The 22,997-nt window shown below is 45.4% G+C and overlaps 1 protein-coding gene across 1 annotated transcript in view; it reads right to left on the bottom strand.

The window, feature by feature from the left end:
- Nucleotides 1–22,997, bottom strand: part of LOC124722221 — a 169,990-nt gene that overhangs the window by 62,882 nt on the left and 84,111 nt on the right. The window contains exon 4 of the mRNA XM_047247415.1: nt 2,185–2,312. Within this exon, the coding sequence (XP_047103371.1) occupies nt 2,185–2,312 (128 nt within the window). The remainder of the gene's footprint in view (nt 1–2,184; nt 2,313–22,997) is intronic.

The raw sequence follows: 22,997 nt of genomic DNA, 5'->3' as shown, positions 1-22,997 counted from the left end.
CCTTTATCATTTAGCTACAATATAGCAGGTCAGCAACTGGAAGCAGTTAATTCCGTAAATTATCTGGGAGTAGGCATTAGGAGTGATTTAAAATGGAATGACCATATAAAATTAATCGTCGGTAAAGCAGATGCCTGACTGAGATTCATTGGAAGAATCCTTAGGAAATGCAGTCTGAAAACAAAGGAAGTAGGTTAGAGTACACTTGTTCGCCCACTGCTTGAATACTGCTCACCAGTGTGGGATCGCTACCAGATAGGGTTGATAGAAGAGATAGAAAAGATCCAACGGAGAGCAGCGCGCTTCGTTACAGGATCATTTGGTAATCGCGAAAGCGTTACGTAGATGATAGATAAACTCCAGTGTAAGACTCTGCAAGAGTAGCATGGTACGGGCTTTTGTTGAAGTTTCGAGAACATACCTTCACCGAGGAGTCAAGCAGTATATTGTTCCCTCCTACGCATATCTCGCGAAGAGACCATGAGGATAAAATCAGAGAGATTAGAACCCACACAGAGGCATACCGACAATCTTTCTTTCCGCAAACAATACGAGACTGGAATAGAAGGGAGAACCGATAGAGGTACTAGAGGTACCCTCCGCCACACATCGGCAGGAGGCTTGCGGAGTATGGATGTAGATATAGATGTATTGTAATGTCATTACATAGCAAATATGCAGTACCTGTCGCTTATGCGAAGTGAGTATTCTCATCCCTCTCTTCTGTCATTCTCATTCTATTTAAAGAAGTGGTGCATTGGCACAACAGCTGTACTGCACCTGGTATAAACACCTGTTGATTTTGTAGCATATCGATTCACAGTTAACAGTACCATCAGGCTGCAGTGGTTATGACAGGCGAGGAGACAACATAAAGTCACAAACTTCAGTCCTGTGTTTGAGTTCATGCTGGAGTAGCTATTGCTTACACTTTGAGCGCCCATTACACTCTGTGCCACAGTGTAGCTGCCCTGCTGGCTCACTCCAGCAGCAGCCGGACTTCTCCCAAGAGGCAACATGTTACACCCCAAGCACAGCAGCTGCCTACCGACAATGCACTAGGCGCGCCTCTTGCTACTCGCCATGGCCATTTGGGTGTGGTCATTCAGCAAAGAGGAGCTACTTCTGCAAGTTTCCAGAACACGCCGCCGATTTCAGTGTTGTGGCTCACTCAAAATAGCCATGGGCCAAGCAACGAGTGCAGATTTCAACAAAGCAGTGTACCAGCACATGTTGCAGCCAGCTGGCTAACTGACTACCGACACACTCCTGTGGGGCAAGGGCGTGATAGCATATCTACCACGCCACAGAAATAATGCATAAGTTAAAAGTAAAGTGTTAATTCTGGCAGTCGCTCATTCCTGGGTCTCATCGGCCTGCCATCTAGTCTCAACCCTGGCTACCCCACCTCCTGACACTGTCCCACATTACCCCCAGGGTTGGCTATACAGTGCACAAACATTTGTCTGATACTTTATTAAATACTGTAATCACTGGCTATGTAACGTTTTACTACCTCCTTCCAGCCCCCCCCCCCCCCCCCCTTCTCTCTTACACCCCTTGGGAGCAACAGATTCTGAATTAGCAAATGGCAGTTATTGGAATGTAGACCTATCTCCTCTCAATTTGTAACCAACGATCTTAGGCTTGTACAGCAAGATCTGGTATGAAGTTTTCCAAATCTATTTAAGAAATTCTGAGAAATTGAAAACAAGAGATTGGAAGAATTTCTTCCCCATCCTTGTCTGTTCCGACTTTGCTCTCCTTGTCTAATAGCCCCACATGACATGCAGGTGCATCAGAACACTTGCACAGAATTAAAAAGTGGTTCAAATGGCTCTGAGCACTATGGGACTCAACATCTGTGGTCATCAGTCCCCTAGAACTTAGAACTACTTGAACCTAACTAACCTAAGGACATCACACACATCCATGTCTGAGGCAGGATTCGAACCTGCGACCGTAGCAGCAGTGCGGTTCCAGACTGAAGTGCCTAGAACCACTCAGCCACTCCGGCCGGCGCACAGAATTAACATTGTAGTTGGAGAGATAAAGATAGTGTGAGCCAGATAAATCAGAAAACAGACTCCGAGAACTAACCTCTGACACTGTCTGTCTGTGCCGCATGCCCGCCCCCTTCGTACATTTAACACAGCTCAAAAGAGGGAAGAAAGCACCACTTACCATGTATTCAAATGCGAGGGGAATGAACAGTTGTGTGGCGTGTGTCACGCCATGTGACAGGAGCTGCACATACTCTCGCCAGGAGTTGGACATCTGATCCATGTAGGCCCTCATCGCGGACTGGATTTCTGGAAAAGAAAACAGACAACGTAAGTAAGAGGACAGTGAGAGTTCTGGCAAAAAACTGCTGACACAGCGCCATCACTCCTGGAAAATGCTGAAGTCAGCATTCCTGAAATCGCAATATCAGTAAACTGTTCTTTCTTGGAATTTACCTTCCCCACCTCCCCTTGTGCCCAATGGCGAAACGTATGTGCCTGTCAAAGGTGGGGGGGAATCTAAGGTCAGCCCCCCACCTGTCTAGTATTTTTAATTTCTATATAACCCGACAACCAGGAGTGATGGCCGGGGTTGCCATTTCATTTCATATCAGGACCCCTTTAGTTGTCATCTGTGACACCCTTATAGCGCAGCAGTATATCGACGACATTTTACACCCCGTTTTGTTGCTCTTCATGGCAAGCCATCCAGAGCTTACATTTCAGCAAGATAATGCCCGACCGCACGTGGCGAGAGTTTCTGTTGCTTTTCTACAAGCTTGCCAAACCATACCTTGGCCAGCAAGTTGAACAGTTGAGAACGTTTGAAACACTATGGGCAAAGCCCTCCAACCAACTTGTTATACTGATGATCTAATGCGCCAATTGGACAGAATTTGGCACGATCTTCCTAAGGAGGACATCCAACGACTGTCAATCAATGCCAAGCAGTATAACTGCTTGCATAAGTGCCAGAGGTGGACCACCGTGTTACTGACTTGCTCAATTTGTGAACCTTTTTCTCTTGAAAGAATCATCCATTTAATTTGAAATTGTAATCATTTGTTTGTCTGTACATGTACATCACACCTGCAGATTTCGGTGCTGTTTCGAAAATTCCTTCATGGTGTCTTAGAGTGTATTATTATTGTTACTACGTGTACATTCGAAATTCATGTTTAATGACCATTTTTCATTATTCCAAGTTAAATGTAAGAGAAGGCCAGAAAACTCTCACCTTGGTAGTTAAATGTAAGCACTCTGGACAGAGAATTAGTCACTCTTAGGAGGTGTCGCGTAACACCAGCCTCTCTTGATAACAACCTCAATTTGGAGAGGAGGAGAGTCGATAAGATTCTTCGGATATGCCATATTCAGCTGAATCCGCTCATTAATGATCCCGTAAAACTAAAATTATGCAGAGCATAGGGGACTGATGGTTCCCGAAAGAAGCAGTCACAATCGTTCTGCCATCAGCCTTGTTAAAGAGGGCAGAGAAGCGGCCAGAAGTATGGGCCATCCACTTGCCATTGAGATCGGCAGCTGCCCTTGAGGGCAGAAAAATCAATGACACAAGTGTGCAGAAGGCAACGAAACCGCTGCATTGAAGACACATAATGTAATCCACAGGAGATGGGAACTGTAACTGAAAATGTTTTATGGTAATCACCCTATTGACAAAAAGTTCCAAATTTGTTCCTCATTCGAGTCTTCAGGACGGGACTGCCAAGAGAGAAATGACCACGAGGTAGAAATTGAATAAAAAAAAAGCGACGAACTATGGTGTGGAATATTGTAGAGAAGCCAAAAAAATTGGAAAAAGGAAATGCAAATGCTCAGTCTAAATACAGTGCTGGTCAGTGCAGTGAAATTGAAAGAAAAAAGGATATGAGGTTAAAAAATAGGCTAATATCAACAGCAGCAGAGAATAGTGTCATAGATGTAGAATTCCTCATGAATATGAAGGTAGCGCAGAGAGCAGGTTTCTGTGAACACTTTAGTGATACCATTTTTCTCATCAGAATCGACAACAGACCAGCCACAACAGTAATAGTTAAGGTATACAAGCCGACGTCACAATCAGAAGACGCCGATTTGGTTTTGGAGGGCATCCACCTTGAGGAAAACACAGTTTTATCTTTTCTTCTATTTCCCAGACATGATTCGCTGAAGTTTCAGCTCATCAGTGGACTTCCTATTTCCTTTCAGTTAAACAGGAAAAATGCTCTTTACTACTTGTACACATTAATCTGAGTTATTAAGACAACATTTACAAATTTGAAAAACAGACAAAGTTTTGTATTTTGCCTTGTTATCATATTCTGTGTATTTCTTGGGTTTTTGTATCTTAGTGTACTTGCTTTCTTTCTCAATTTGTCATCTACAACCATGTAGAACTTAATGTATAAAAGCAGTTTACTTCGAAATTTTACGACTGGGAATGCTATGGTTAGGCCTAACATTAACTTATTCTATGTTGAAGATTGTGTGATTGTAAGTGTGTGTGGGGCGTGAGTGGATGCGTGGGTGTTTTTAAGGATTGGTGTTGTCTGGTAGTTCTTTGAGGTCAGAGAAGATTCCCAGTCACAAATTTTCGAAGTAAATTTTTCTGCATTAAGTTCTATATGATTGCAGATCACAAACTGTAAAAAAAATCAAGTGCAATAGAAAACTTAACCCAGGAAATCTATAGCATGTGGTAACAAGGTATATATAAAAAATTTGTTTTTCACTTTTATAAATACAGTCTTCAAAATTCAAATTATGTGTATAAGTAGTAAAGGACATTTTTCTTGGTCAATATAAAGAAAATAAAAGCCCTTTCGTGATGCCGAAACATGTCTGGGAAACAGAAGAAACGATAAAATTGGGTTTTGTTCACGATGGACCCCTTCCAAAAACAAAAATATTTGTACCTCAAGATGAGATGAGGATGAAGAGGTAGAGAAAGTATTTGGAGATATTGACCATGCAATTCAATACAGTATGTAAACAGAGATGAGAATTAGATCATCATATGGCAACACGGCAGAGGTGGAAAAATGGAAGATATAGTTACGGGAGAATAGGGGCGTGGCACTATAGTGCCCACTCACATTAACGTGACCATCTGTTAAAAGCCTGAACAACCACGTTTTGCTGTCAGACTGCTGCAAGACATGAAGGAAGAAGTCAGTGGGGCTCTTGCAGATTCCGACGGGAATGTGGAGTCATGCTGACTCCACTGCAGTGGCCTGCTGCTGCTGGACTAGTTTTCTCGCTTGAGGATCCATGACACGAACAACCCGATCGAGATGGTCCCACAGATTCTCGGCTAGTTTTAAATCGGGGGAATTTTGTGGCCGGGAGAGTACGGAAAGCTCATTCTGGTGCTCTTCAAACCATACACGCACACTGCGAGCAGTGTAACACGTTGCATTGTCCTGCTGGTAGATGCCATCGTGCCGAGGAAAAACAACCTGTATGTAGGGGTAAGCACGGTCCCCGAGGATATTTGCGTACTTCTGTTGATCCATTCTGCCTTTCAGAATGACGAGATCACCCAGGGAATGCCACGAAAACAGTTCCTAGACCATAACGCTCCCTGCTCCAACATCAGTGTTTGCTCACAGACGTTACACGCGGTACACGCCAATGGTCATCTGTCCGATGGATCATAAAACGTGATTCACCTGAAAAAGCGACCTGTCACCACTCAGTGCACGTCCACTTGCGGTATTGGCATGTAAATTCCAGCCTTTGTCACCAATGGACAGCAGTACGCATGGGTGCATGAACCAGGCACCTGCTGCGGAGGACAATATGCAGCAATGTTCGCTGAATGGTCCTTCAGGAGACACTGTTGGTAGCCCCTTGCTTCATCTAGGTAATCACCTGATCAACAATTGCACTTGTGTTCACCCGTGCACATCTACAGAGCTCTTCACTCTGATCATTTATGGCCCATGGTGCACCACATTTGCCCCAGCGTCGGTTCTGAATAGCGTCATTTCACCATGCGTGGTGTACTTTAACCACGACTGTGCACGAAGAGCTTACAAACTTTTCTGTTTCGGAACTCCTTCCACCCGTGTACGAAAGCCAATTGAAGTATCTCGACTTTGAACACTTCTACAAGAAGTACACGAGCATACAGTTCATCCTCTATATTTAAGACCACAATGATTGCAACACAAATGGTCTCCATTGACTGGGAAAAGAACCAAGCAGTCAACTTTGTAACTCTGTCCTAACAGGGAAATAAGTTCACAACTAAGTGCAAGTTACAATGAAATGAACACCCTTAGCTGCTTACAGGCGTTGACAGATGTCAACGGGGACAGATGTAAATGTGTGCCGCTACCGGGACTCGAACCCGGGATCTCCTGCTTACATGGCAGATGCTCTATCCATCTGAGCCACCGAGGACACAGAGGATAGCGCGACTGTAGGGATTTATCTCTGGCACGCCTCCCGCGAAACCCACACTCTCAATGTATTGTCCCGCACTACATTCGTAGTGCCCCCGGCCATTATACTCATTACTTGCGGCGCGTTGCCGATTCCCATAAGAGTTCAGGCACTGTTTGTGCATTCTGTCCCCGTTGACGTCCGTCAACGCCTGTAAGCAGCTAAGGGTGTTCATTTCATCGTAGTTTCATTCTAACGAGCTGCATGGTTACCGATGGTATCTGTTCTTTCGGACATGTCCGAAAGAACAGATACCATCTTAGTATATATACAGGGTGTTACAAAAAGGTACGGCCAAACTTTCGGAAAACATTCCTCACACACAAAGAAAGAAAATATGTTATGTGGACATGTATTCGGAAACACTTACCTTCCATGTTAGAGCTCATTTTATTACTTGTCTTCAAATCACATTAATCATGGAATGGAAACACACAGCAACAGAACGTACAAGCGTGACTTCAAACACTTTGTTACAGGAAATGTTCAAAATGTCCTCCATTAGCGAGGATACATGCATCCACCCTCCGTCGTATGGAATCCCTGATGCGCTGATGCAGCCCTGGAGAATGGCGTATTGTATCACAGCCATCCACAATATGAGCACAAAGAGTCTCTACATTTGGTACCGGGGTTGCGTAGACAAGTGCTTTCAAATGCCTCCATAAATGAAAGTCAAGAGGGTTGAGGTCAGGAGAGCGTGGAGGCCATGGAATTGGTCCGCCTCTACCAATCCATCAGTCACCGAATCTGTTGTTGAGAAGCGCACGAACACTTCGACTGAAATGTGCAGGAGCTCCATCGTGCATGAACCACATGTTGTGTCGCACTGTATGAAATCATGATAACATGCTCCATTGAGCGAAGGTGGACGAAAGCAAAATTAGCTCTAACTTGGAAATTAAGCGTTTCCGGACAAATGTCCACATAACATCTTTTCTTTATTTGTGTGAGGGGAATGTTTCCTGAAAGTTTGGCCGTACCTTTTTGTAACACCCTGTATAGTTAAGGCTCACCGGCCACTTCACCATCTTCCTCTTCTGTGCGAATGCACAAACACTGCCCGAACTCTTACGGGAATCGACAACGCGCCGCGAGTAATGAGTGTTATGGGTGGGGGCACTACGAATGTAGTGCGGGACAAGACATTGAGAATGTGGGTTTCACGGGAGGCGTGCCAGAGATAAATCCCTGCAGTCACGCTATCCTCTGTGTCCTCGGTGGCTCAGATGGATAGAGCGTCTACCATGTAAGCAGGAGATCCTGGGTTCGAGTCCCGATTGGGGCACGCATTTTCATTTGTCAACGCCTGTAAGCAGCTAAGGGTGTTCATTTCACTGTAATTTCATTCTAACTAGCTGCATGGTTACCGATGGTATCTGTTCTTTCGGACATGTCCGAAAGAACAGATACCATCTTAGTATATATAAATGCAAGTTCTTGAGACAACAAAAGGAAGACTTTCTCAGTCAGAGTTCGTTCTCTACTACATAACTATCAAATGTTTAAGTCCTCAGTCTCCTTGAGGGGAGCACGTTGGAACAGATTAACACTTAAGTTACTGTCTGTACGAGTTCACAATCTTGTGAAGTGAGTCGGACAGAATACCAAACAGGCCCGCAATCCGGTACCGAGGTCCCTTAGTGGCACCAGCGGCGTGCGATCGGTGGTGCTGGATCCAGAGCAGACTTCTTCTCTTGGCTGGCTGCGTCTTAACAGCCGTGATCGTCTTTTTTTTCCTTTATTGTGATTTCATTCCCCTGCCCCATATGGGCAGGGAATGGTTGGCAACGGCATAATCCGCCACTCTTCAGCGGAGTGTTAGATTTAATAAAAGATGAAAACGATACATACAAAATGTGATAAAGGGGGACACGAGAACAGAATAAGAAGAGACAGTAGTGTTTAAAGTATACACTTACACAGAGATGTTCATTGTGGACAGTTTAAAAAGATGTCCACATAAAGTTAAAAAACACAGTTGGCGATTTGCATAGCACGTAAGAAACACTGAAGTCACATGCACAAGTTAAAGGTTAACCACAGTATTAAAACACACCAGAACAACGACACTTTAAAACCACTGTATGAGATGGAGCACACACGACGAAAAGTACAGGGCTATTACAAATGATTGAAGCGATTTCATAAATTCACTGTAGCTCCATTCATTGACATATGGTCACGACACACTACAGATACGTAGAAAAACTCATAAAGTTTTGTTCGGCTGAAGCCGCACTTCAGGTTTCTGCTGCCAGAGCGCTCGAGAGCGCAGTGAGACAAAATGGCGACAGGAGCCGAGAAAGCGTATGTCGTGCTTGAAATGCACTCACATCAGTCAGTCATAACAGTGCAACGACACTTCAGGACGAAGTTCAACAAAGATCCACCAACTGCTAACTCCATTCGGCGATGGTATGCGCAGTTTAAAGCTTCTGGATGCCTCTGTAAGGGGAAATCAACGGGTCGGCCTGCAGTGAGCGAAGAAACGGTTTCACGCGTAGCCCGCGGAAGTCGACGAATAAAGCAAGCAGGGAGCTATACGTACCATAGCCGACGGTTTGGAAAATCTTACGGAAAAGGCTAAAGCAGAAGCCTTACCGTTTACAATTGCTACAAGCCCTGACATCCGATGACAAAGTCAAACGCTTTGAATTTTCGGCGCGGTTGCAACAGCTCACGGAAGAGGATGCGTTCAGTGCGAAACTTGTTTTCAGTGATGAAGCAACATTTTTTCTTAATGGTGAAGTGAACAGACACTATGTGCGAATCTGGGCGGTAGAGAATCCTCACGCATTCGTGCAGCAAATTCGCAATTCACCAAAAGTTAACGTGTTTTGTGCAATCTCACGGTTTAAAGTTTACTACCCCTTTTTCTTCTGCGAAAAAAACGTTACAGGATACGTGTATCTGGACATGCTGGAAAATTGGCTCATGCCACAACTGGAGACCGACAGCGCCGACTTCATCTTTCAACAGGATGGTGCTCCACCGCACTTCCATCATGATGTTCGGCATTTCTTAAACAGGAGATTGGAAAACCGATGGATCGGTCGTGGTGGAGATCATGATCAGCAATTCATGTCATGGCCTCCACGCTCTCCCGACTTAACCCCATGCGATTTCTTTCTGTGGGGTTATGTGAAAGATTCAGTGTTTAAACCTCCTTTACCAAGAAACGTGCCAGAACTGCGAGCTCGCATCAACGATGCTTTCGGACTCATTGATGGGGACATGCTGCGCCGAGTGTGGGAGGAACTTGATTATCGGCTTGATGTCTGCCGAATCACTAAAGGGGCACATATCGAACATTTTTGAATGCCTAAAAAAACTTTTTGAGTTTTTGTACGTGTGTGCAAAGCATTGTGAAAATATCTCAAATAATAAAGTTATTGTAGAGCTGTGAAATCGCTTCAATCATTTGTAATAACGCGGTAAATACTGCCGGGAGGGATCTGCCGTGGCCTGAGAGGAGGGAAAGGAGGGGACACAGTAGCCGGAGAGGGTGGGAGGAAAAGCATGGGGGTTGGGAGGCGCACCAAGGGGCAGAAGACGGCTGGGGTGGGAGATGGAGGGGGAAGGCAAGCCAGAAGGTAGCGCAGAGATGCAGAAGGCCGTGACCGTTTTTTTTTTTTTTTCATATGTGGTATGTTGCAATACAGCATCACTGGTCGTTGAAGGTCTAACTGTGTTGGAGAGCCAGTAAATTCATACACAGGGCAGTGACACTGCATCACTGCAATTCACTTTGGAGATGTGGAGGTGGGACTTGGAGTCCCGTACCACCCTCCAACGGTGACAGTACTACATCAGTCAGGCAGAAAAACTCAGCCGGACATGGGCACCTAGGGTGGGAAAGTGGTGGACATAGAATGAGGGGGGGGGGGGGGGCGTTCCTGTAAAAGAATGCATCTGTGGAGGGCGTGCCAGGCCAATCGTTAGCCGTGGTTGGAATCCAATTCCTCTAGGATGGTTAAAGGAACCGGATGTCAATGCCAGCAGTGTGGAAGTGTGGTCCCAATGTGGCGTAACCCACGGACAGTATCCTGCAGGGCATCCACTTTCTCATACAACCACTGCGCATTGTTGCATATGGTCATCTTCAGTGGGACGATATCCGCTTCCTCATGAAGCATCACAATTATCATGAGTGGTGGGGCGTGCAGGCTCCACCTGAGAGCCTTGTTCTGCAGGTGCTGCAACGTCCACATCTTGGTGACACTAATCGTGGCCCATGCAACAGAGCCATACGTGAGGGCAGGCAGGATAACTGCTCGGTAGATGCAGAGCTTGGTATGTAGGTTAAGTTCCCTACTGTTGAAGAGGGGGTACAAAGCCCTGGTCAGCTTTTGCCCCTTGTTGGCGACATACTCTGCATGACAGAGGAATAGCAAGTTGTGGTCCATCTGGACCCCCAGATAAGTGGTCGTCGGGGACCAGGGCACCTGCCCGCCTGCAATAGAAATATTGACTGCCGAAGTGTTGGCGACATTAAGAGCTATTTTGTTTGTCTGGCACCAGGTGGCGTCCACCTGTCGTTGGAGGTGGGCGACGACGGCATCAGTGATACAGCCAGTCCTACATAGTGCTGTGTCGTCAGAATATTGTGCCAGGTGGCACTCAGGGATGACCAGCGTATCATTCACATAGATATTAAAAAGAACAGGCCACAGCGCCGATCCTTGTGGAATGCCTGCCGACAATTGGCGAATGCCAGAACGCGTTACCCGTTGAGCCACTAGGAAGGTCCTACAGCGGAGGAAGTCATCCACAATCTCGACATAGATATCTGGTATAGGAGTCTGTGTCAGCATCTTGTGCACGAGGTTGTAGTGCCAGATCTTGTAGTAGGCGTCTGCAAATCCAGAAAAACGGCAGCTGTCGACTTAGCGGTGTTGAAGCCTTTGCTGACGTGTTCAGCGATTTGTAGGACCTGAAGTTCGGCAGAGAGGTGCGAAGTAAATCCGAACTGTTCAGGTCTGATCGTCCCAGCCACCGCCACAGGGTTGGGAAAGTCGACGGAGGTTCACAGATTCAAGGACCTTCGCCATGGTATTTAAGAGGCTGATGGACCTGTTGTTGGTGGGAACTGTAGGGTCCTTGAACCACTTGGGGATTGCAGTCAGCTTGGCTTGCTTCCACTGAGGGGGGAAAAGGCCAGACGTGAAACAAACGTTTAAAATCTTGGTGAACAAGAGGAGAGACGTATGCAGAAGGCGGCAGACACGTTCATTTAAAATTCCGTCCAATCCAGGGGCTGACCGACCACGTTTCCGTCGTAGGTTCTGCTGGTCTTCTGCCATGGAAGTAAAATGGGGGTGTGGGGCGGCGGGTGGAATAATTTTTATTTAAATGTGCCTATTATTTAATGCTGTTGTTTGCCGTTCTCAACACTGGCTCTCTAACTACAATATTGGCAACCAGAAAGTGATTAGCAAAACGTGAAGCCTTAATTAGAATTCCTAGTGCCCACTTCATCTGAGAAATACATTTATAGCTACAGCTTATAGCTCCGAGGAATTAGGAGATTGTCTGGGATTCATAATCAAAAACCATTTTCTCTAAAATGTTCACTATATTCTGAAAGTCACAGACCAAAAAGAATCCACACAATCCAACTAACAGAGCAATTCAGAGTCTAATGCGCTGATGCAACTACACTCCTGGAAATTGAAATAAGAACACCGTGAATTCATCGTCCCAGGAAGGGGAAACTTTATTGACACATTCCTGGGGTCAGATACATCACATGATCACACTGACAGAACCACAGGCACATAGACACAGGCAACAGAGGATGCACAATGTCGGCACTAGTACAATGTATATCCACCTTTCGCAGCAATGCAGGCTGCTATTCTCCCATGGAGACGATCGTAGAGATGCTGGATGTAGTCCTGTGGAACGGCTTGCCATGCCATTTCCACCTGGCGCCTCAGTTGGACCAGCGTTCGTGCTGGGCGTGCAGACCGCGTGAGACGACGCTTCATCCAGTCCCAAACATGCTCAATGGGGAACAGATCCGGAGATCTTACTGGCCAGGGTAGTTGACTTACACCTTCTAGAGCACGTTGGGTGGCACGGGATACATGAGGACGTGCATTGTCCTGTTGGAACAGCAAGTTCCCTTGCCGGTCTAGGAATGGTAGAACGATGGGTTCGATGACGGTTTGGATGTACCGTGCACTATTCAGTGTCCCCTCGACGATCACCAGTGGTGTACGGCCAGTGTAGGAGATCGCTCCCCACACCATGATGCCGGGTGTTGGCCCTGTGTGCCTCGGTCGTATGCAGTCCTGATTGTGGCGCTCACCTGCACGGCGCCAAACACGCATACGACCATCATTGGCACCAAGGCAGAAGCGACTCTCATCGCTGAAGACGACACGTCTCCATTTGTCCCTCCATTCACGCCTGTCGCGACACCACTGGAGGCGGGTTGCACGATGTTGGGGTGTGAGCGGAAGACGGCCTAACGGTGTGCGGGACCGTAGCCCAGCTTCATGGAGACGGTTGCGAATGGTCCTCGCCGATACCCCAGGAGCAACAGTGTCCCTAATTTGCTGGGAAGTGGCGGTGCGGTCCCCTACGGCACTGCGTAGGATCCTACGGTCTTGGCGTGCATCCGTGCGTCGCTGCGGTCCGGTCCCAGGTCGACAGGCACGTGCACCTTCCGCCGACCACTGGCGACAACATCGATGTACTGTGGAGACCTCACGCCCCACGTGTTGAGCAATTCGGCGGTACGTCCACCCGGCCTCCCGCATGCCCACTATACGCCCTCGCTCAAAGTCCGTCAACTGCACATACGGTTCACGTCCACGCTGTCGCGGCATGCTACCAGTGTTAAAGACTGCGATGGAGCTCCGTATGCCACGGCAAACTGGCTGACACTGACGGCGGCGGTGCACAAATGCTGCGCAGCTAGCGCCATTCGACGGCCAACACTGCGGTTCCTGGTGTGTCCGCTGTGCCGTGCATGTGATCATTGCTTGTACAGCCCTCTCGCAGTGTCCGGAGCAAGTATGGTGGGTCTGACACACCGGTGTCAATGTGTTCTTTTTTCCATTTCCAGGAGTGTATAACTGTTCAAATTAAATGTTTAAGTGAATGCTCGCCATAATTTGATGCTAATGTTCATCAAACGCCACGCTAAATAATGGTAGAATGTCTGTCCCGCGGCGGCACGTGAAAATACGACATACGCAAACTGAAGATAGATCATTAAAGTCATCCCAGAATTAACACTTCACTCGAAAACGATTTCATGGTTACGCGTATCCCGAGTAACTTATTACGGCATCCGAGGCTGTTTATAGCAATGATACCGACGCGACGCGACTCCCGGCACAGGTGGTGCGCTAATCAGCGTCTGGAGAGAACTGGGGCCTTTTTTCTCGCGCAGCGTTCTTACATATAAAGCCGCAGTGCGGACGGCTAAGGGAACGCCTGATGAAATCCACTCTCCCGACTAGCCGCTGGGCTAGTAATGCCCCACTTTAAGTTATCGAATAAATCATTGCTTCCTTTGCTGATGGCCGATGAAGCTCTCAATTTAAATGTGCAATCAGTACACAGGTAAGTAATCATAATAAAAGTCTGACGTGGCTAAGTCAAATATTTTGGGCGAGAGAATTAATTTAATTACACTACACGCAGTAGACGAGCTCTGAACTTGTCCTTTGGAGATACGCTATCGCTATAGTTTTATTGTTATTCAGTTGAAACTTCTCACATCTTTATGATTATAGCGGATCTCCCTTTTACTTAAATTTAAACATCCTAGCTTTATTTATTCGCCTACTTAATCTATCTTGCTTCCTTAATTTCTAAGACAAAAACCATAAAAAGGTCCAAATTTCGAAAATGGTTAAAGTTATTGAACTGATATTCAACTCATATTGATTTAGTATTACTCCTGACATGCTAGAAACGTTTCAGATTATTTACTTGGTTTTTAAAGTATTGCGCAACATTTATGACGTCAGATCTAGTTACAGCGGACTAGGCTGGCATACAATGGAAAGACTGATGTGAATTTTATAAGGCGTGAGTAGGCTGCTTCCCTACAGGGGGCAGACAGAGGTGGATGGTTGCGGAACAGCTGTCAGGACATTATGTTCCTCGTGGAGTTCTTCTGGGGGAATGTCCTGGACAAGGGGATGGTTTTGGGTCTCAATCGCGTCCATCAGCATTTCCACAAATACGACAAGTCCGCTGCTTTGCGAATAATTCGAGCAGTCAGTAGTATAGAACATCGCAGGGCGTGAATGACAGCCCAGTCAGTCTTATGGTGTAGGAGGAAAGTGGACATCCTGGCCTCCTATTGTTCGGACATCCAGTCAGCGAGCCTGTGCAAAATTCGCGCTGGAGGCGCCCCATTTGGCGTTTGTCGCGAGGATTGTGAAACTGCTTCCCCTGCCAGTGGTAGCAGTTCTTTTGCACCTTCAGCTCCCATAACAGGGGTGGCAAATCGTCCAGGGGGGTTAAATCCCAAGGTACAGTGGAGGTGAAGAGCTTCACTGCTTTCTGTATTTTGGCAGTCAGGTACTCCATGGCATGGACTATATTGGCTGGTTTTACAAGTTGAGGTCGTGCCGAGTGGCGTTATTAAGTATCCTGGCGAACTTGTCCCAATCAGTGAAGGTCACAGTGGAACGAACATCAAATGAAAGAGCTGCAGGAGTACTGGGTTATGGTCTAAGGACAGTTCATGGAGAACTTCCCGTGAAAACTGAGTGGTGATGAATATGGCCACATCCGGTTATTAAGTATCCTGGCGAACTTGTCCCAATCAGTAAGGATCACAGTGGAACGAAGATCAAATGAAAGAGCAGCAGGAGTACTGGGTCATGGTCTAAGGACAGTTCATGGAGAACTTCCCGTGAAAACTGAGTGGCGATGAATATGGCCACATCCAAGGCATCTGGCTTGCAGTTGGAAAGCATGGGTATATGAGTAGGTTCATGGGGGCTAAAGTATTCTCCAGGTCAAGAAGGAGTCGGCCTTTGGGGTTAGAGACCCGAGAATGCTAAGCCGTGTGCTTGGCATTGAGATCCATCCCAACAACGAGCTTGTCAAAGGATGTCAATGTGCAAAGGTCCGCTTCAAGCAGTGGCTTGTTTGGCCTCAAGTACGCTGCTGCAAAGGTAATTGCACAAAGGATTTTGTGTGCAGTATCACGAATAACTGCCGAGGTGTGGGATTTCATGAAGAAGGAAGCGACCTGGAGGATTTCGCTCATGTTCTCCCGAAAGGACGTATCAGTCTCTGCCACTGGGGAAAGGTCCCGAGTGGACTGCTTGCCCCTGTGGCGGGCAGAGGCTGGAGTAGTAGTAGGCAGAGTGGGGGTAGGGGCAGAGGGCTTGGACACAGCCACAGGTGTACTGGAAGGGGCTGCAGCTGGGTCCTGTAATCGGTGAGCAGTGGCAGCTGTCATGGAAGATGGGCAATGCAGAGGAGTCCAGGCTGCAGCAGCAAAGGATGTCGTGGGAGACTGGGCAGAAGGGGGCACATGTGCATCAGAAACGTCCGGTGCCTGAGTAACTAGTACCACAGCAGCTGCTGAGGGGGCGCACCAGGCTGGCCTCGCAAAACAGGAAAGTTGGTGGTGTCCCTTTTCGGTGGAGGAGGTCTATTCGTTCTTGATTTCCTTTTGGGAGGACGTGAAGACTTCATTGCCTTCCAGTAAACTGGGCACCCCCTCCAGGAGGCAATGTGGTGGGGATCGTGGGTCGTGCCCAGACACCTGGCGCATGTTGATTTCTCTGAGGTGGGGAACATGCAGTTCTCCACTAAATGGGGGCCAGCACACTTAACACACCGCCATGGTAGGGAGCAGTAATTCCTAGTATGTCGTACACGTTGGCATTTGTGACAGATGACGGGCCTGTTGCGGCCCTCATACGATTCCATCTGGACCTTCGTGTACAGAAGACACCAGATTTGGTTAATCCGCTTCATATCCTCCCTCCGAGAAAGGGAGACGACACGGGTAGGACAGGGGATCAACGCCAGGGTCTCAGGATCTCTCTTGTTATACTGGTGGGTCAAAGGGTCCTCGAAACTGAGCTGAAGCAGTTCCTCCTTGACCTCCTCTGCCGTAACATCTGGTGGCAAATCCTTGATGACTATTTTGGTTTGGCGATTTCCCGACGTCTAGTGGGTAAAATAAGGCATTGCCCTTGATTTGAAAAATTCTAGAATGGTGAGATAGTCGTCCCCAATGTCGAGCAGGTATTTCACATGATCATCTTGGTAAACAGCCCGTAATTGGCAGAAGATGAGCCGCTGGGGCTGAGCGCTGAGCCTTGTACAATTAGTGACATTATATACCACAATAGGAGGTATCTTCTCTTTCTTCAGAGGGCTTGCCAGGGTATCTTGAGAAGGGGGATCGGGAGCAGGAACCATTTCTTCATCCACAGGACCATCTGACGTGGCGTTCCCTGGGAGGGAGGTATCGGAGCTCGATCCGCTGTCACCAGAGTCTCGAGTAGGGAGAGATCTGGCAACCTTGTAACCTTGTAACCTCAAAAGGGAACTGCATCTAACAACAAGAAAGAGTAATGACCTAGAAACAGCCAAATATTATAAAAACTACTGTGCTACATTAAGAAAGGTTATGAAAAAGTCCAGAAGCATGTGCATCATGTCTGAGATTAATACCTCTGATAACAAAATCAAAACAATTTGGAATATTGTTACAGGAGAGATAGGTCAACCAAGAGTACAGGATGACGGCATCACTATCAAAGCGAATGGAAACTTGATAAACAGCAAGCCAGAACTCGAAAACATTTTGAATAATCATTTTGAAATGTTGTAGAGAAAATAGGATCTAAATGTTCATTAGAAGAAGCAAGGCAGTTAATGGAAGAGGCCTTACCCACACCATTTGATACAATTGAAATTCCACCCACCTTTCCTTCTGAAATTAGGAAGATAATAAACTCTCTCAAGAACAAAAGCTCACATGGAATTGATGGCATTTCCAGCAGGATAATAAAAGCTTGTTCCCAAGAAATAAGTGGGATTCTTAGCCACATATGTAATAGCTCCCTGAAGCAGGATATTTTCCCAGATAGACTGAAGTATGCCATTGTTAAACCACTGCATAAAAAAGGAGATACGTTTGATGTCAACAACTACCGCCCAATCTCCCTTCTGACTGCCTTATCCAAAATTCTTGAAAAAGTAATGTATTGTAGAGTAGATTCACACCTTTGTTAAACTTAAGTTTGAACAAAATGTCAGTTTGGGTTATTCAACGGAAAATGCTATATATACTTTCACTAATGGAATATTAAGCGCTCTGAGTAACCAGAAGTCACCCGTTGAGATTTTTTGTGATCTATCAGAGGCTTTTGATTGTGTAAATCATGGAATGCTTCTAGATAAGCTCAAGTACAATAGTATGAATGAGACAGTGCTCAAATGGTTTAAATCATACCTACCTGGAAGAGTGCAGAAGGTTGAAATAAGCAGTTCACGTAATATGCAAAAAACTGATGATTTCTCAAACTGGGGAACAATCAAGAATGGGGTGCCACAAGGTTCGGTCTTGGGTCCTCTGCTGTTCTTAATATATATTAATGACTTGCCATTCTATATTCACGAAGATGCAAAGCTGGTACTTTCTGACGATGATACAAGTATTGCTATCACACCCGACAGACAAGAATTAACTGGTGAAATTGTAAACGATGTTTTTCAGAAAATCATTAAGTGGTTCTCTGCAAATGGGCTCTCATTAAACTTTGATAAAACACAGTATATACAGTTCCACATAGTAAATGGAATAACGCTATGAGTAAATATAGACTTCGATCAGAAATCGGTAGCTAAGGTAGAATATTCAAAATTTCTAGGTGTGTACATTGATGAGGGGTCGAATTGGAAAAAACACACTGAGGATCTGCTGAAACGTTTGAGTTCATCTACTTATGCTATTAGGGTCATTGCAAATTTTGGCGATGTACATCTCCGTAAATTAGCTTACCAATTTTCAAAAATGGTTCAAATGGCTCTGAGCACTATGGGACTCAACTGCTGAGGTCATTAGTCCCCTAGAACTTAGAACTAGTTAAACCTAACTAACCTAAGGACAACACACACATCCATGCCCGAGGCAGGATTCGAACCTGCGACCGTAGCGGTCTCGCGGTTCCAGACTGCAGCGCCAGAACCGCGCGGCCACTTCGGCCGGCTACCAATTTTCATTCTCTGCTTTCGTATGGCATCATATTCTGGGGTAACTCATCACTGATTAAAAGAGTGTTCATTGCACAAAAGCGTGTAATCAGAATAATTGCTGGAGCTCATCCAAGATCATCCTGCAGACACTTACTTAAAGAGCTAGAGATCTTCACTGTAGCCTCACAATATATATATTCACTTATGAAATTTGTTATTAACAATCCGAACAAATTCAAAAGTAATAGCAGTGTACATGGCTACAACACTAGGAGAAAGAATGACCTGCACTACTCAAGGTTAAATTTAACTTTGGCTCAGAAGGGGGTAAATTATGCTGCCACGTAAGTCTTTGGTCATTTACCTAATAGCATCAAAAGTCTGACAGATAGCCATACAGCATTTAAAAGGAAATTAAAAGAATTTCTTAATGGCAGCTCCTTCTACTCATTAGATGAATTTTTGGAAATAGTAAGTGGGTAATTTCCCCAATCCCCACAAAAAAATTAAAAATATCAAGTGTCATGTAATATTTTGTGTAATGTAATATCTTGTATAGATACCTTTTATTAACCTGACACGTTCCACATCATTACGAAGTGTCGTACTCTTAATCTATGGAACAAGTACTAATCTAATCTAATCTAATCTTGCTGGGTTTGGCATGCATGAAGACAAGCAGTACGAACTCTCGCCGTGTGCGGGCGGGCATTATCTTTCTGGAATGTAATGCCATGAAGGGCAACGAAACGAGGGGTAAAATATCGTCAACGTACGACTGTGCAGTAAGGGTACCGTGGATGACAACCAAAAGCGTCCTGCTATGAAATAAAAGACACCCCAGACCATTACTCCTGGGTGTCGGGCCGCACAGCAGCGACAGTTACGTGGGTATGTTCAAAATGTGTGTCATCAGTCCCTAAGCTTACACACTGCTTAACCTAAATTAGCCTAAGGACAAACATACACACACATGCCCGAGAGAGGACTCGAACCTCCGCCGGGACCAGCCGTACGTGGGTATCCCATCGCTGTTCGGGTATCTGCAGACACGTCTTCGCTGATCGTCGCGGTTCAGTTGGACGCAGAATTCATCAGCAAAGACAATTCTACTCTAGTCATTGAGATTCCACATCAGATCTAGCCACCAAAAGCACAGGAGATGCACAAAAACACTTGGCTAATACTTTGAAAAATTAAAAATTCAGCAGAATATAAACAAGATGATTACGGTCAAGTGCTGTTAAACTATATTCTGCTTGGCCATTCCCGAAACCATTATAGCTTAAAAGCTTACATTAAGGCTGCAGTAATAGTAAGAAGCAAACACAAATTCAGTCGTTATCATACGGTTCAGAGGAATATCGGTACGTATTAACACTCAGAATTAATGGCACTGGTGAACACGGACGCTGGCCGAAGTAGCCGAGCGGTTCTAGGCGCTTCAGTCTGGAACCGCGCGACCGCTACGATCGCAGGTTCGAATCCTGCCTCGGATATGGATGTGTGTGATGCCCTTAGGTCAGTTAGGTTTAAGTAGTTCTAAGTTCCAGGGGACTGATGAACTCAGAAGTTAAGTCCCATAGTGCTCAGAGCCATTTGAACCATTTTGAACACAGACGCAAAATGTCAACCGTGGCAAGGAGCAACAGTTCAATGCCAATCTCAGGTGAGCTCCGAAAGGACAATGTTCAACACAAAGTTTTCACCAAAATAATTTTCACTTGTGACCGTCCTGGAGTAACGATCTCACAGTCTTTGGTGTCGTGCGCCAATGTTAATGCACTCACGCTGACGTCTTTCCTAAGGCGCTTCTCGAAGTTAACAGCCAAGCCTGTACTGCGGGAAACACACCAGAAGCAAGGCACCAAGTGGAAACGTCTCATTCGCCGACAACACGGAGCAATGTGACAATGTAGCACATCTCGTCCGTCGACGGTGAAAACCGTCCGCACATCTCGTCTGTCGACGGTGAAAACCGTCCGCACTTACTCCAACTCATGATTCACCCCGCGAGCACGGCTGATCCCTTAAAACTCGGTGTAACGCTGTTGCCCCTTATCGGCGAGGAAGGTATTACACTATCAAATTTTTTTGGCAAAGAGGCTTTGTCAAGTATATTTGACGTAATGTGGGGGCCTCGCCTCAGATTTGATCAAAGAAAGAGATTGTCTTCTGTTTACTGTAAACGGCTGGCATGTACAAACACACTGTGGAACTAAAATAAAATTGAAACACTATTATTTTTAGTCTATTTGACCGGGTTTCAACACTTCTAAGAGTGCCTTCATCAGAATTAAAATGGTCTATAACATAGTTACAAATTCGTAGGTAAATACATTTTTTATAAAAAACGTGTAAGTACTGACTAACAACAAAAGACAGCCCTTTTGGTCTGTTAATTATTTTATGTGACATATGAGTACTGTCTCTGTCTTTTATTGTTAGTCAGTAGTTACACTTTTTATATAAAAATGTCTTTGCCTGTAAATTTGTAACTATGTTAATTGTTTTAATTCTGATGAATGCACTCTTAGAAGTGTTGAAACCTGGTCAATAACACTAAAAATAATAGTGACCGAGGGCTCATTTGTTGCAATTTTAATTTAGAAACGGTCACTGATCCAAGCAGCCATGTTTAAAACATTGCGACACTGTGCAACCATTGTGTATTGTGTGTATGGCGTGGAGAAGTAAATTCAAAATGCAAAGGAGGTCGTATTTCGGAGCTTAATGTAACATTATAAATATGGAAAGGCGTTTTGTAATCTGAGATGAAATAGAATTATTTCCGTTTTTAGACAGGGGGATGCAAAGCCACCCCCTTTCTTCAAAGCGAATTAGAATAGTCTGCACTGACAGACTTGTATGAGAAGTGAAAACCATGAAAAATGTGAGGCAGATTCATTGCAACCATTGATGATTATTTGTTCGTTGAAAAGGGAATTATACATCTGTTGTTTGCTAACGACAAAAATCAAATGGCTCTGAGCACTATGGGACTCAACATCTGTGGTCATCAGTCCCCTAGAACTTAGAACTGCTTCCACCTAACTAACCTAAGGACATCACACACATCCATGCCCGAGGCAGGATTCGAGCCTGCGACCGTAGCAGTCGCGCGGTTCCAGACAGAAGCGCCTAGAACCGCGCGGTCACTACGGCCGGCAATTGAGTTTTGTGCTAGATGTAAATGAACATGTGCTAGCTGTAGGTTAAGATGTGCACGTAAAGAAGAACGCATCACTGGCTGACATGCTAGAAAACTAAATGTTGCTGCCGGGAAAGAGAAATTTGATAGGTACACGCAAGGCACAGAAGCATGGACAAGGCCAAAAGGTCTTATATAATAATTAATAGCAAGTTGTTGTTGTTGTGGTCTTCAGTCCTGAGACTGGTTTGATGCAGCTCTCCATGCTACTCTATCCTGTGCAAGCTTCTTCATCTCCCATTATGTACTGCAACCTACATCCTTCTGAATCAACTTAGTGTATTCATCTCTTGGTCTCTCTCTACAATTTTTACCCTCCACGCTGCCCTCCAATGCTAAATTTGTGATCCCCTGTTGCCTCAGAACATGTCCTACCAACCGGTCCCTTCTTCTTGTCAAGTTGTGCCGCAAACTCCTCTTCTCCCCAATTCTATTCAATACCTCCTCATTAGTTATGTGATCTACCCATCTAATCTTCAGCATTCTTCTGTAGCACCACATTTCGAAAGCTTCTATTCTCTTCTTCTCCAAACTATTTATCGTCCATGTCTCACTTCCATACATGGCTACACTCCATACAAATACTTTCAGAAACGGCTTCCTCACACCTAAATCTATACTCGATGTTAACAAATTTCTCTTCTTCAGAAACGCTTTCCTTGACATTGCCAGTCTACATTTTATATCCTCTCTACTTCGACCATCATCAGTTATTTTGCTCCCCAAATAGCAAAACTCCTTTACTACTTTAAGTGTCTCATTCCCTAATCTAATTCCCGCAGCGTCACCCGATTTAATTCGACTACATTCCATTATCCTCGTTTTGCTTTTGTTGATGTTCATGTTATATTCTCCTTTCAATACACTGTCCATTCCGTTCAACTGCTCTTCCAAGTCCTTTGCTGTCTCTGACAGAATTACAATGTCATCGGCGAACCTCAAAGTTTTTATTTCTTCTCCGTGGATTTTAATACCTACTCCGAATTTTTCTTTTGTTTCCTTTACTGCTTGCTCAATATACAGATTGAATAACATCTGGGGGAGGCTACAACCCTGTCTCACTCCCTTCCCAACCACTGCTTCCCTTTTACGTCCCTCGACTCTTATAACTGCCATCTGGTTTCTGTACAAATTGT

This window comes from Schistocerca piceifrons, chromosome X, assembly GCF_021461385.2.
Source record: "Schistocerca piceifrons isolate TAMUIC-IGC-003096 chromosome X, iqSchPice1.1, whole genome shotgun sequence".
NCBI classification, from domain to species: Eukaryota; Metazoa; Arthropoda; class Insecta; order Orthoptera; family Acrididae; genus Schistocerca; species Schistocerca piceifrons.
Note: the sequence above shows the minus strand (reverse complement) of the source record. Positions and strands in the feature narration are given on the sequence as shown.